General features: G+C 26.0%; 1 protein-coding gene across 2 annotated transcripts in view; it reads right to left on the bottom strand.

The window, feature by feature from the left end:
* Positions 1–15,335, bottom strand: part of LOC129988000 (NEDD8-activating enzyme E1 catalytic subunit-like) — a 46,056-nt gene that overhangs the window by 4,674 nt on the left and 26,047 nt on the right. For both annotated transcript variants that reach the window (XM_056096066.1, XM_056096065.1), the window contains exons 5-13: positions 14,048–14,128; positions 13,264–13,307; positions 12,430–12,494; positions 10,982–11,131; positions 10,677–10,770; positions 9,767–9,880; positions 6,015–6,105; positions 2,109–2,190; positions 536–636 (exon numbers count right to left, since the gene is read on the bottom strand). In XM_056096066.1, coding sequence (XP_055952041.1) covers positions 536–636; positions 2,109–2,190; positions 6,015–6,105; positions 9,767–9,880; positions 10,677–10,770; positions 10,982–11,131; positions 12,430–12,494; positions 13,264–13,307; positions 14,048–14,128 — 822 coding nt within the window. The remainder of the gene's footprint in view (positions 1–535; positions 637–2,108; positions 2,191–6,014; positions 6,106–9,766; positions 9,881–10,676; positions 10,771–10,981; positions 11,132–12,429; positions 12,495–13,263; positions 13,308–14,047; positions 14,129–15,335) is intronic.

Here is a 15,335-nt window from a genome sequence, read left to right as displayed (position 1 = left end):
TTGATGGAACATGTGTGAAGTTTCCTTTCCTAATGTTGTATGGCCACTTTGTGTGCTGTTGTAGTTGTTTACTACCAATTAGCTATTTGCAGACTACTGTTTGTAGCAAGAGCTGATATTCATTGCTTGTGTACATATGTCAGTATAGTCATGTTAATAAACATTGTTATTTGTTACTGAGACCTGTTGACTATAATACCACACACCTACTATACCGAACCCTTTGATTTTACGGAATTTTCTGGAGAGTATTTCAGTAACAATATATATATATATATATATATATATATATACATACATATATATATATCTGTTGTTTATTAAACATGGAAAATAGTTTTATTACAAAACAAAACAACATAGATTTGGAAAATCATTAAAAAATGGATTAATACTGAAACAAAATAATAATTTCAAACTCGCATAGCTTTTATTATGATAATAAAATTGGGCACTAAAAAAGGTTTAAGTTAACATCAATGATTTTTAATGTTTTATATATTAGAATAATAAAAAAATTACATATATAACTTACTACTCTGCATTTTCAATAAGAAAATCTACAATGACTTGTAGTTTATCTGTCTCTGCAAATGTTAAGCCATGAACCTTTTGACTGCAAGCTAAACAATTATCCTGAAAAGTAAAGAAGCATTTGAGAAACTTTCAGAAATTTCTTGATGAAAATAAATTATCTTGGGTAGATGGAAAAAATTATGAATAAAGGAGTAAGAAAATCAGATTTTAAAACAACAATTAGAAGAAAATGTTAAGAATTTTTTTACATAATAGAATATATTTAATCAGAACAATTTCAATAGATTTAATCAAAGAAGGTATAAATTTCATCTGAAAGAAAATAACTTTTATCCAATAAAGTAACTTAAGAATTTTTATGATGAAATTATTAAATATTTAATTATAAAACACATTTTGATCAACTTTTTTTTTTAGATTTTTTGTAAAGGAACATAATGCATGTGAAATAATTTTTTTTCTGGTAAGATAAATAGGTAATGAGTTTTTTAAATAATTTCTTTATTGTTTTTTAAGATGATTAAGGGAAGAATTCAATTTTCAGGAGAAATAAAAATTTTATTATTAAAACCATTACTACAAAACAACATAGTCTGAATGGTAAGGTAGAGAGCATTAAAAAGAAATCGTAGAAATAATGCATTCAGAACTTATATAGTTTCCAAAGGAAATTTTGGTTGAATTGTCATTTATATTAAATGTATGAAGACTGAAAGTATGGGGAAAAAGAGCAAACAACACAGTAGTTAAAGTTAATTTCGAATTCAAGTGATTAGAAAATAAACAAATTGAATTTTTTAAATATATAATGAAAGGAAAATCAAAATGATGAATAAAACATTTTATAAAGAATATAAGTGTTTTAATTAAAAGAAATAGTTGAAACAAAAATTACTTTACGCAAATCAGTCATAAAATTATAGGCATATGGATGGATTCAGAATTAACTCCAGGAGCCATTTCAGTCAGCAAACTGGTTAGAAAGTAAATCTCTCAATGCAAGAGAGCAAAAATTGGAGTTCGGACAAAAGTTAGGTATAGAACTAGAGAGAGAAGTCTCATGTCCAACAATAGATATTTAGAAAGAAAAATGGTACTTCTTTTATTGAAATGCATGCACTATAATAAGATCTTTTTTAACTATCTGTACCAACCTTCCTTTAGACAATGTTAGAATTAACAGCATCAGTTAATCAATAATTTGAAGAAAAATTAATAGCAATTATTTAGATGTTCCTTAATTATCATGAAAGGAAATTTAATATTACTAAAAGGATAATACTGAGAAACTGAATTCATTTTAGAAAAGCAAATAAAACTTGTGATGATTTAGAATAAATCTGGCAGTTTGTCATCATACAATATTATTAAATTTATTTTTAAATCAGAAAATTCATAAGTCATTATTATAAATTAAATTCACCAATAATAGTTTAACAATTTAACTGTAACCTTACTCTATGTATTTTTTAGGTCCTTACTTAATGTTTTGAAATGCATTCCTACCTACAAATTTGGTACTAATCAATTAAAAATGCTTAATGCGTTGAAACATTTATCAAAATACCAACCTTCTTTTCAGCTTCAAATGTGTAAGTGTATATTCCATCAACATCATTGAACACCATGTAATTATTCAGAGACAAATAGGAACTACACAATGAAAAGAAAATCAGATTATTATTCAAAATTCATGTATGAATAATAACATTTATAAAAATTTAATATGTGGCATTATAAATATGAATATTATATTGTAGTATTTAATATTAAAATTTAATTTTTTTGGTATTAAATTTTGGTATTTGCAGTAAAAACTATGCATTATTATAAAACAGAAAAAAAAAATTCTATGGTTAGAAAACATATAGTTTATGTATACATACTTTACAAAGGTGCTTAATTTTGGGGGCTAAGCTGCTTAAAAGTTCTTAATTTTTGCAGAAGTTTCTCACTACGCACCCTGTAGCATTATTTGAAACTTTCCAAATGATAGATATTTATTGACATTTTACATTTAGAAATATTTTGTTGATAGTAATGCGCACCATATTGTTTAATGTTTAAAAAAAAGTGGATCACTTTTTTTATTATTATTCATACATAAAAAAATGCTGAAGCCTAAAATATTTCCTTTGAAAAAACAAAGTTTTCTTAAAATTTGTTATTCCTTAAACAATACATGTTTTAAATGCTTATTTTTCTAATTTTTATATTTATTTCTGTATGTGCAAAGCATCTTCTATTGTAAAATTATGCATTTGGATTTGACAAAAGCATATATATGATCATAAAAATGACAAATATATATATATATATATTAAAAAATTAAGTTAATTTTTATAAGAGTACCAATAAGGATTTGTGAGCTTTTATAATATTTCTTAAGAAGCTCAGCATGACCACAAATTTTGCATTTGATTTTTATATAAGCAACAACAATTATGATTCAACATGGCTGGGATGGAAAGAGTAAATTTCTCCCTGCACTGATTAATATATTTTATTTGAAATCTTATAAAGCTAAGAACTAAAGCATTCCTATGATTATCATTATACAATTAAAAATCCTGCCATGAAATTTATGATAGAACAATGCCATGTTCTAAATAAGTTTTTAAAATCATTTTTTAATAGAAAATAATAGCAGTGTTCACAAATGATCAGACTATAAAGAAATTGTCTCATCGCCTCTTATTTCTAAAGTGTAGTAAAAGTCTTTTTTGAAAGTTTAATGTTCCTGCTTTTACCTATGAAAAACCTGCTTTTTACCTATAAGAAAAAAAATTCTTACTTAAAAAAAATTATGGAAGAAATGTTATATATATTTTACAAAGAAATGAAAATGCTTTAACAAGTTCTAGTTTTCATAAATAACAGAAACAAATTAATGAAATAAAAAAAAATCAGCTTTGTAGTTAGAAGCAAAATGGAAATAAACCAGCCAGAGCGTCTTCCCAAAACTTTCTAGCATATTGCCAGGAAATGTCTTGTGTGGCATTGGCGTATAATAGTTGCAGAATATTAACAGTATGCGTGAATTAAATATTTTTACTTATTTTATCTATTGTGTGATTGTTGGCAAGTGTTTTAGGATTAATCTCTGTCAGGCGGTTGAAAATATCCGATAAAGCGAATTTGGGTTTTAGGTGCATTCTTCCCAACTGATTAAAACAAAAATTTGACTCAAAAGTACACTTGTAGTCACAAAATTACATACCTAATTTGATATGTCACTACATTTTTGAGCTACAGCATTTACATATTTCTGAAAGTACAGACAAACATGCGGTAACCCGTAGTTGGATTTGGCTGATGTTTAATCAATAGTAATTAAATCTGTGTATCAAATGTTTACTATATAACTCTCTTAGTTTTGTAAGTACCATGCTAACTTATATTCAAACAGCTGGACAGGTAAACAGATTTCCTCTAAACGGATGTTGCTGAAAATTGGATCGAAATCTGCAAGTTTGGTGTGAAGACTATATACTAAATTTCATCCATCTAGCTCAAAATGTTTCTTTGTCGCAGACAGACATTTTCCGAATTCAAGGAGGTATGAAATGTGGAGATTCATTAAAATCTCGACAACAAATTTTTTGATGAGTGCAATATTTTTACTAAATTTTGTATACGAGAAAGTAAATATGCTAACTGAAGCATTTAAAAAAGTCTGAAACCAGCTCGAGACAATATATCGCATTGCTTCAAAATTTAATAAATAGAGAATTTTACTCAATGAACAGGCTTTAAAATTTTTAAGTTTAAATAAAAGCAAAGAAAGCATCCTCCCCTTCTACTATAATTTTAACAGATACAGAATAATATGATTCAACGATTTGAAGAAGCAGAATATCATTTTCACTTATAATAAAAATATTTGTCATAAACTATGTCCAAAACTAATTTCTCAGAAATTATATATAAAAAAAAATTACATTCAACCAAACAATTTTTTATATTTTTCATTTATTTTTAACCTTTATTTATTTATATTATTTTTAAACTTTAAAATTCTATTTTTTAATTAAACTTCGAATTAAAAGTTTGAGAAATCCGTTCTTAGTGTGCCCAAAAAATAACTTCACAAATTTCATGCTCCTAACTTCAATGACTTTATGCTGGGCATTGCTCAAGACAAGAATTTATATATAGCGATTTCATTGGGGAAAAAATTTCTATAAAAATATATAAAAAAAATAATAATTATAAAATGATAGAATCTAAATCATGAAAAAAATTGTAAACTCTTTTTGTTTTAAATTTCTTTAAAAATATTTAAGTAACAGATACAATAGTTTCTTTTTTTCTTAACCAAAACAAATTTCGCAAGATTAGTCCAACAAACAAAATTGTTCAAATGGATAGGGACATACAAAAAATACCACAGAAGATATCACAATCATTAAAAATTTAAGGCTTCAAGTTAAAATATCATCATACTGGATTTTATGTGATCGACTAACGTAATTTCATACCACAATTAATTACAATTCAATATAGTAATTAATATTGAATAGTATACCTGTAATAGGTTGTTCAAGCAATTGCTCCAAAATGACATGAGAGTGATGATTGAATATGCTAGTGTTTTTAAAGCAGCTTTTTCCATGTTCAATATATTGTTTTGGTGCATCAAACTCATCCTGCTTTTTTCATATTTTCCATTGATTGGACATATATTCATCTTTAACAACACATAACAGTTTAAATATATACTTACCAAGGTATAACTTAAATAAATTCAACATCTAATTATTAAAAATTGAAATTGCAATGTTTTTCGATTCACAATAAGTATGGCATAGTACGCATTTCATACTGCCTCTTCCATATAACTATACCAGTATTTAAATGGCAATGCACATTGTTGAAGAAAAAGGGAGGAAAAAAAAAAAAGAATCATTAAACATTATCTTAATATGTGCTGGAACCCCTGGAATACTTCATCGAATTTTTCCCCTTCGTTGGTTTCCTTTATTGATACATCCAGTAAAACAAGCCTTTACGACCATGATTTCGAATTGTAATATTTTATCTTGTGGGGAAACAAAACAAAATGAAAAGCTTTCTTCGTCTTCATGAGAAAGTTAAACACTTTTTAAGGACTTTTTCTGAAAATTAAGTACTTTTAAGGTGCTTAAAAATGGTTTTCAAATTTAAGCACTTTTTATGACGCTATGCACCCAGTGATATGAACTAATATCAAGAAATTACTTTTAAAAGTAATTACTTAACAACTGCAATCTGGGAAGCGAAGTTTATACCAACTTAATTCTAAAAATTTCAAAAGAAATAAATAGTCTTTCTTAATGCTATATAAAAAATTAATAAGATTTATCATACATGAATGCATATATAATTATTTTGATAATGTCTATTTTTATTTTAGAAACTTTTTGATTCTTTGATAAAAAATAAGCAAGAAACTATAACACTAAACAGTGCAAAAATTTAAAACTGAACGCACAAACCTTGTAGCTATTTTAAAAACTTCTGTTGCACAAGCAGCGGCAATTACTGCATTTGTGGAAGCAACAGCTGGAATAATGTTTTTAATCACACCTAAAATGAAAAGAAATCAATTAGTAATGGATAAATAAAATAAATTATATAAATTAATAAAATAAAAATATTACTCAAACAAGATAAACATTTCATGAGGGAAAAAAATAATGAGGTTCTAAAAGAATTACTTAAACAGCCAATATATCTTTATTAATAAAAAAGATGAATGTTATTTGTTTATGTGAAATAATTAAAAAAAAAAGTGCATGTTGGTGTTCAGCAGCATAGACTATTTGACTTAAAGCTACCAACTAGGCACATGCATACTTTGGTGATTGGAAATTTTTACTTCAGAACAATTTTTTAGAAATTTTCAACAGAATTGTAATCAAAAGTTAAAAAAAAGTCTGACGTTTTTCCACACTATCTTTCAAAAGTATTATAGTACAAAATTGGCCTTTATATCATCTTAAAAAAAAGGGGGGGAGGAGATTTTTTAAAGATACAAATTTTTACTATATAAATATATTTTTCTATAATTAATCAATTGAAAATTATTTTAAGCATTCTTTTCAACAAGAATTGTAGAAATTTTGGAAGAATATTACACATATCACAAATGATATACAAAAATATGTATTTTGGGAGAACACCGAAGTTATTGATAAAAATAACAGGTATAGTTGATGTTTTTCCATTTTTGTTTTACAATCTGAATTTTACTAGTCTATTTTTAATACAAATCACTATTGGCAAAGCAGATTTCAAGAAAATACGAAATATATTTACTGAATTCCATGAAGAATATATATATATATATATATATATATATATATATATATATATATATATATAGTTAATCTTTTTTTTCAAAGCATTACCTCAAACCCTAGAGACATAGCAGACAAAAGGAACAATTCCCTGTTTGTAGATCATGCCAATAACATTGGATTTCAATCCAAAGGTGTTGCAAGAGACACGATTAAGTCCTTTCAGAATGTTTTCACATTTTTTGGAAAGATATAAAATATGATTTTTCCAACAGAATTTGTCATCAAGCATTATCCCTAAGTATTTGATTTCATTCACCATTTCAAGTCGTATGTTGTCAAAAAATAGTTGTTTGCTAGACAAGTCTACGTTCTTTTTCTTAATAGCCATAACCTTCAATTTATTCGGGTTGAATTCCATTTTGAAATCTCTTGCCCAGTTTAAAATATCACCCAATGTGCTTTGAGCAAGTTCAAAAATATCATCAAGACATTTTCCCTGAAAGCAGATGAGCAGATCGTCCGCAAAGGCTATGGTTTCACATCCTGTGATCTTCGAAAGTCTAGCCAGAAGGCTATTCATGATTAAATTCCACAGAAGTGGACTAGAGACGGAGCATTGGGAACAGCCCCTTTGCAAGGAACAAGAAACTGAAACACGACCGAGCGTAAGAGAGGCAGACCTATCATTCAAGAAATCTCTGACCAGATGAAATATGTTACTTGGAATAGCGAAATTTTTGAGCAAAACGAGAATAGCCGGTCACCAAGCATGATCAAAAGCTCCTTTGATATAAAAAAAAATTTAAATTGTAAGCATATTTTTCTTCTTGCCTCTATCAACTATGTCTTTCAGGTAAAGGAGAGCATCTTCACAACATTTTTGTGGAGTGAAACCGAACTGGGTCTCGTTTAAGAGTTTTTTACTGTGCAAAAACCAGGAAATCCTGTTAACAATCAGCTTTTCAAGACATTTTCCAATAGTTGGTAGGAGGCTGATACTTCTCAAATTGTCCAGATGTGGACCACGAAAGTCATTATTTTTCGGAATTAAAAAGATGTTTGCTCTCTTCCAGGAGCGCGGAAAGGTACTAAGCTGTAAGCAAGCATTAAAAAGTTTACAAAAGAAACAGGGGAACATCAAGTGAATGCGTTTCAAAGTTTCATTTTGAATGCAATCAGGACCAGGAGATTTATTAAGCTTAAGGGAGTTAATCACTCCATCTATTTCTGCAGTAGTAAATAGAGGATCAAGACTCAAAGAATAATTTTCCAAGGCTTTAGTTCATTGCAATCCGTGGAAAGGAGTATCCGTATTAATAGTATCGATAGGAAAGCATTTTTTATAAATCTCATTTATAGTTTCTTCAACAGAAGTGGTGGCGGAACCATTTGGAAGACGGATCCCAGAGACTTCAATTTTTTTCATGAAGTTTTGTTTTATACTGTACGTACAGATTTTCTTCCAAACATTATGTTCGTTAATATCCTCTAGAAAGTCCTTCCAAGTTTGTATTTTAGCCTCTTCAAGCATTGAACTGTAATTTTCTTTTATTTGTAAATACTTCTGTCTATAAAGATTTCTAAGAATAAAATTTTGAGTTCTTTGATACCTGCGCCTAGCAACATTGAGCCTTTTCCTCATACAATCAATCTCTATGCTCCACCAAGGAACCCAGTGCATTCTTATCTCTTTAAGAGGCAGAAAGGACTACATTTTGAAAGTTTTCTATGACAGATATTAAGGCGTCCACATCAGCCACAAGAATCGATACGATTAGAAAGGTCAACAAAAGGTTGCTAGCAAAAAGAGTCAAAGCGATCCCAATTTGCCTTCTTAACATTGAAATATAGAAAATTATTGAATCTGTTAGAGGTAGAAGGATTAGTTGTCGCAGTAACTTCAAATTCAATTGTATTATGATCGGAAAGGGATTCCTATTCTGGAAGGCACCAATATGAAACGTCACCTAGCACATCTGTTCCCATAACAGTTATATCAATATAGCTGGAGCCCTGAGAGCCACTGAAGCTAGGACCACAATCTTCATTAATTACAAAAAAGTTGTTCTTACTTAAAAAGTCACAGAGCTGAATACCGCAAGAGTCGGAAATTGGACTGTGCCAGAGTTTGGACTTACTGTTAGCGTCCATACCCCAGATTAGCCTACGGCAATCTATTACGGCAAACACTTCACTGATTTTATGTAAATCCAAATCAATATTTCTGTTGGGTTCAAAATAGTAGGACAGAAGAATAAATTTGAAAGCATTGAACGTGATGTGAATAAAAACCATATTGTAATCGACATTATTAAAATAAAAAAAAGTTGAAAGTTCTTGGTTACGAGCAATGATCGCCGCCTTGATAGTATCACAACCTGCGTTGAAGTACGTGCAATATGAAGATGGATAAATTTTTATTAAACAAAACTATTAACATGAAGAAAAATAATAAATTTTATATTGCTTCAGATTATATTGTCCAAGTTACATTGTTAATTACAGAATATTAAAAATGTAACCATTTTTTAAAAAGTATTTTATGAGAGCTGGCAAAAAATAAGAGAAACATATAATTAAATGAACAAAATGGCATAAGATTTTAAAAATATTATCAATCGAAATTTGCAGCTTAAAAATATTTTGTTGAAAAAGCCATTAAAAGTAAGTTATATAAAATATTTAATTAAAATTTTAGCAATCATTAATTCCAATAAACTAACTAGTTACCAAAGGAAGCTATTAAAATAATAAAAAAAATACAACTCCATATAGTCAACTAAAATAAAAAAGACAATATACAAAAATGAAAAAAAAAAAAAAAAAAAAACAAGTATAGTTTACAATTCTGGAATCTTTTTTTTTTTTCTTCCATAATTTATTATTTAACATCTAAATTAGTAATTATAGAGATTTTATATTTCCTTTTATTCAGTATAAAATACCTTGAGTAAGTCGATATGTGACTCCAGGTATGTTATATTCAGCAGCTCGCTCAAGAGCTCTCTCATAAATCCATCTTACATGTTCAGGGTCATCACCATCAATACTTGTATCGGCTAAAATTTAAAAGAAAAAGCAGTCAATAGCAAACAAAAACTACAACAAATAAAAATTTGTACATTTTATGCATATATCTTTTTAAAGAAAGAGTTTTTTTTATTACTGTTTATTGCATAGGTACATAATAATTTTTTTTTTTTAAATTTAAAACAGTTATTTTAGTTTAGAATAATGACTGATACAGATTTTTTGTGGAATTCTGTCCTAATCTTCCTTCATTTGGATCAATCTCTTTCACAAAGTCTGGTGATTACCGAGCAATATTTTATCAGTTTGTTAAACAATTTTTTTTAAAAAAAATTGGAAGGCACTTTATTTTTTATTTTTCTGTTATTACTTTTGTACCACTTAGTAAAAAATCCTTAAATTTCTCATTCATTAACTTTCACTTAATTCTTTGATTCTGGTTCTACACATATCAGAAAATCAACCACTGACAGTTTTTTAAGCAATTTGTTTAGTTTAACTTCATTTTCGATTGATAGAAATCTGTTAAAACAGTATATAGCTGTTGAAGCTTTGCAATACTCTGCAAATGAAAAAAAAATTTCATTGACAAGTTAAGTGAAAATAATGCAGATACAGCACATGTACAAAATTGCATGTTATATTTGGCAAGGATTTATTATAGAATTAAGATTCCACTTTTTGTGAATGCACATAATATAATTTTGTATATCTTATAAAACATTTTAAAAAGTGAAATTTAATACACAAAAAACAAACAAACAAAGAATATATACATATAGAATGAAAAATGAGCATAACTTCAATGTAAAAAAAAATACTAACGTCTTTCCTTAGGCCATAAGAGTACCTTCACATATTCAATGCAATGTTCTGGTAAACGAGGAGTCTGAGCAATAGTACACAGAGGAAAAGTGACCTAAAATTCAAACATATTTTTGAAATTTTATTTTCAATTATTTGTCTTTATGTTTTATCAAAAAAGTTTCTTCCAGAATTCCTCTTTTCTCTCTTTAATACTAATAAGCAAGTCAAAAAATTAAAATTTTACTCAGAGAATGAAAATATTTCTGTTTATTCAACAGAAAAAGTTCACATTATAGTACACATTTTAGAAAAATGCTATGTACCTGAGGAGGATATAAATCTAAAGTACAGTCAATACAAGCAGTTATTGATGGTAGCATCACCCTAACATTGCCTTTAAAACCTTCTGTACCACCATCTATCATTGGAATTATAGCTCCATCTTGTGCACTTTCTTCAGTATTGATGCCCACCTGAAGCAAAGAAATATAAAAATTCCAATTTTTGTTTATGCAGTTATTGCGATTAAATTTATATGCATAAGATACACATTAATTAGTTTTCCCCCCTCTTTTGTGTATTAACAATAAACATAAAAATCCAGAATAAAAGAATTGAAATAACCTGAATTATTGAGAAACTTATATTTGTAAAACGTTGAATGATTCTAACAGTAATATACAACATTATATAAATCATTATTTATTCCGAAAATTAAAATAATGCTTAAATTAACTTTCATTATTAATGTTACATAATATTAGATGAAAGTTTATTTTGTCATGTTTTTAGAAAAATATTACCTGCTTTCCATAAATATTACAATTGCTATCTATAATAAGTGAGTTATAATCAAAAAAAGTATATTGAAAAGCAGGATTTTGAACAATTAATTAAGAAATGCATAAATGAATTAGTAAATAAATAATTTATACAGAGCATATTTTCAAATAAAAAATAGTGAGTTATAATCAAAAAAATATATTGAAAAGCAGGATTTTAAATAATTAATCAAGAAATGCATAAACGAATGAGAAATAAATAATTTATACAGAACATATTTTCAAATAAAAAATGTTTGATTAGCATTTTCTTCATAAATGTTCAATGTTTATGATGAATACATCAGAAAAAAAAAAAAGCATATATCATGGTTACAAAATCTGGTAAAATTTTTAAACAATTCAATTGAGCAAACATTCAATTATTCAAAGATGAATCAAAATATTTTAAGATGTCCTTTTATCAATATAAAATGCTGATTCAAATTCTTCAACAATGGATGATAAAATTAATTTTAACTTATAGTATAACACACAGAATAACAAAATAAATTAAAAATTTCTTTTTATATAAAAAATTTACAATGAATTATGAAAAAATATGTTTATTGTAAACATTATAAAAATAATAATGGTAGAAGTATAAAGAACTAAAATTAATCTAATCAAAATAATTATATGTAGGAAATTAATAAGTTATATTTAGATTATCAATAATATGACAACAAGAAGGCATTAAAAATAACAATTTTTGTATACAGCAAGTAAAAAAATGGAGGAAAAAGAAAGTTTAAAAATCATGATATGCTAATATAATAAATTTTTTTACAATAAATAAGTGATAAATATTTCAAGTTCAACATAAATTGAATTAAATTTTTTTAAAAAATGCATTTTTAAAGGATAAATATCTAATAGAATGAAAAAAAAAATTTAAGATTAAGGTTTTGTTTCAGCATCCCAAATACTATATAGAAATATTGCCTCACCAACATTCCATTTATCCATCTTCGAGCAACTATGGAATCCAAACCACACACAATAATATGAAATCCTGAAAAGAAAATATTATAAATCTTTTTTTAAATAAACACACTGATATTCATAGAGATATTTTATTAATAAAAGTGAAAACATAGTTATTTTGGTTTTAAATGTAATGCTACATTTGAATAATCAGTATTAGGCAAGCACGTTAAACAGACACATACTTTAAATTACACTAGATTAACTAAATATAAATATTTGGTGTTTCTTTAGGTAAATGAAAAAAAAAAAAAAAAAAATCCAGAGTTTAAAAATGTGAAAGTTTTTAAAAATACAAACAAAACAATACAACATTTAAGCCATTATCATCTAGTGAAAATACTACATTATATATAGCAATTCCTACTGAATAAGTATTTAAATGTTAGATTTATTGGTGACTTTATTTTTTTATTTGAAAAGAATGTCAAATACCGATGACAAATGTGTTAAATGGTTCATTATTGATAGTTAAGACAAAAAATGTTGACTAAAAATCGTAAATTAGTTATAAGCAATGCATTCAATAAAACAGAAGTATGTATTTACTTTTAAATAAATTACACTGCTTATTAAAGAAATATAATGATTGATTTATGTTTTTAAAATTTATAATACTATGAGTAATAGTTGTCTTTCTGCAAACCAATGATGGAAGTTCTATTGAATCTTTAAAATAATAATAATAAAAACTAGGCACATTTTATAATAAATGCAATGAACAATTCCACTAACAAATTGTCAAAGATTTTATTATGGGAAAAATAATACAAGACACAGAATAAAAATAAAATTACTTTGATAGAAGCTCTCATCAAAGTCTTGAATTTTCTTGTAATGGCTGTATGGGATATTAAGGAATAAGCGTAATGCAAGGAAATTTAGAAATGAAGCAGATTAGAGAATATTTTGGATTTTCCCTACCCAAGTTATGAATAATTTTTTCAGATAAAACTGTAAGTAAATTGTAGTCAAAATTAAAACATTTAGGACTGAGCAATTTATTTTATTCATTTCAATTTCAACAGATCAGAATCTTTTATATTTTATATCAGTAATAAGTGAAATTAACTCAACATTAATTAAATTCATCAGCATAATTAATTTTTGAATGAAATATTTCAGTATGCTTTTCAGTACATAATATGCGTCAATTCATGTTCATGAGAGGAATATCAAATGCATTTCCTGAATTTAATTTTGAAAGAAATTATACATTTTATAGGGAAAAAAAATTAGGTTGTGCTATCAGAGTATAGCATAAGTGAGATCATTGAGCAAAAGACTTAAAAAATTCTAACACAATAAAGAAAGATGGCCTTTTTATATCTAGCAAGGGATATTAGATCTACTCAAGATGAATTAAATTAACTATAATATCAACAAAAACTGAGATTAAAAGCTTAGAATTAATATAATTTGAACAACGCCTTACAAGCACAAATAGCAAAACTTTCAAATGTACTTTTCAATAGCAAATGTAAATTCTGATAGTAAACGAAAAAAAAAAAAAAAAAAATAATTATAACAAATTAAAAATTTAGAAAAGAAGAAAAATTACATTTAAATATTAAAGGATACGGTACTACATTGCAGCCTGCAATTCTTTTGTTAATATGAGCAGCTGCAACTTCAGCTTTTGGTTTTCCAACATCTGCTGCTCTATTAAAGAAGAAAAATTAAAATTTAATTACCTGTATTTACGTCTACAAAGAAATGAATAGATAAGTACATCTTTTCTTTAATACTATAATTTTATACTAAATAGATAACATTTATGCTACACATAACCCATCCAACAAAATATACAAATATTTATGTAAATGGAGACAAATTATAATGCACCATATATATATATCTAAATATATATATATATCACCATATATATATATCTACCTATATATATATATAGCTAATCATCTTGGTTACATTCAGAGCAGTAATAACCACTTTATTGAAAAATCATACAAATATTACATCACACTAATTAAAGAAAAAAAAATGGCAGGACAATTTATTCATATTAAAAAGTAAAACTTTAAATGAATTGCCTCCCCCCCTCAAAAAAAGCACATGGTGAAATATTTGTTAAAGTTATTTTAAATATTATTACTGCAGCAAAAATTATTGTTCTAATTTTTGTCTAAATTTAATCATGAAAAATTTCCTACAATTATAAAATCTCTAATAATATAAAATAGGTAAAAATCTAATTTTTTAAAATTCAAAGTGATATAAAAATAGTTACATTTTATAATACGTTTCCAGTTATTGAGAGAAAAACAATAGCAATTTGATTAATTTTAAATAAAAAAACCCACTTATTTAAGGGCATTTACTACAAAAAAAGAAAAGTAATAATGTAGAAAAATTTAGTTGCTTTAGGTCCAATTATTCGCTTTATATAGTGCTGTATTTTCAGCAAAATAATTTAATATCACATAATTTATCAAGAATATGCTAACAAAATCTTATCATGCTAAAAAAATAAAACAAATTTAAAATCATAAAATATCTGAAAACTAAGAGATGTAATACAGATTTGTAACAATAAATTTATTATTCAATTTTGACAGTAATTTTATCATTATTTGACAAGCAATAAACATTTACTTTTTAATATTTTGTATTTTTATAGCAGAATTAAAAACTTTTTAAATAATTTTATAAGTATATGTAAATATTTTGAAATATATTTCAATATCAACGTATGCAATTTTTCATATATTTTAATTTTTTTATTAAATATATTATTAACAAATTATTTATTAAATGTTTCTTCATTCATTGTGACAACTAAAGTATAGAGAATATTATTCATGAATTTTTATTTTGATCTTTCTTTTTGTTAAAATTTTCCATTAAATAA

The sequence above is a fragment of the Argiope bruennichi genome, chromosome 10 (genome assembly GCF_947563725.1).
Source record: "Argiope bruennichi chromosome 10, qqArgBrue1.1, whole genome shotgun sequence".
NCBI classification, from domain to species: domain Eukaryota; kingdom Metazoa; phylum Arthropoda; class Arachnida; order Araneae; family Araneidae; genus Argiope; species Argiope bruennichi.
The sequence above is the reverse complement of the archived record's forward strand: the minus strand, read 5'-3'. Positions and strand labels throughout refer to the sequence as shown.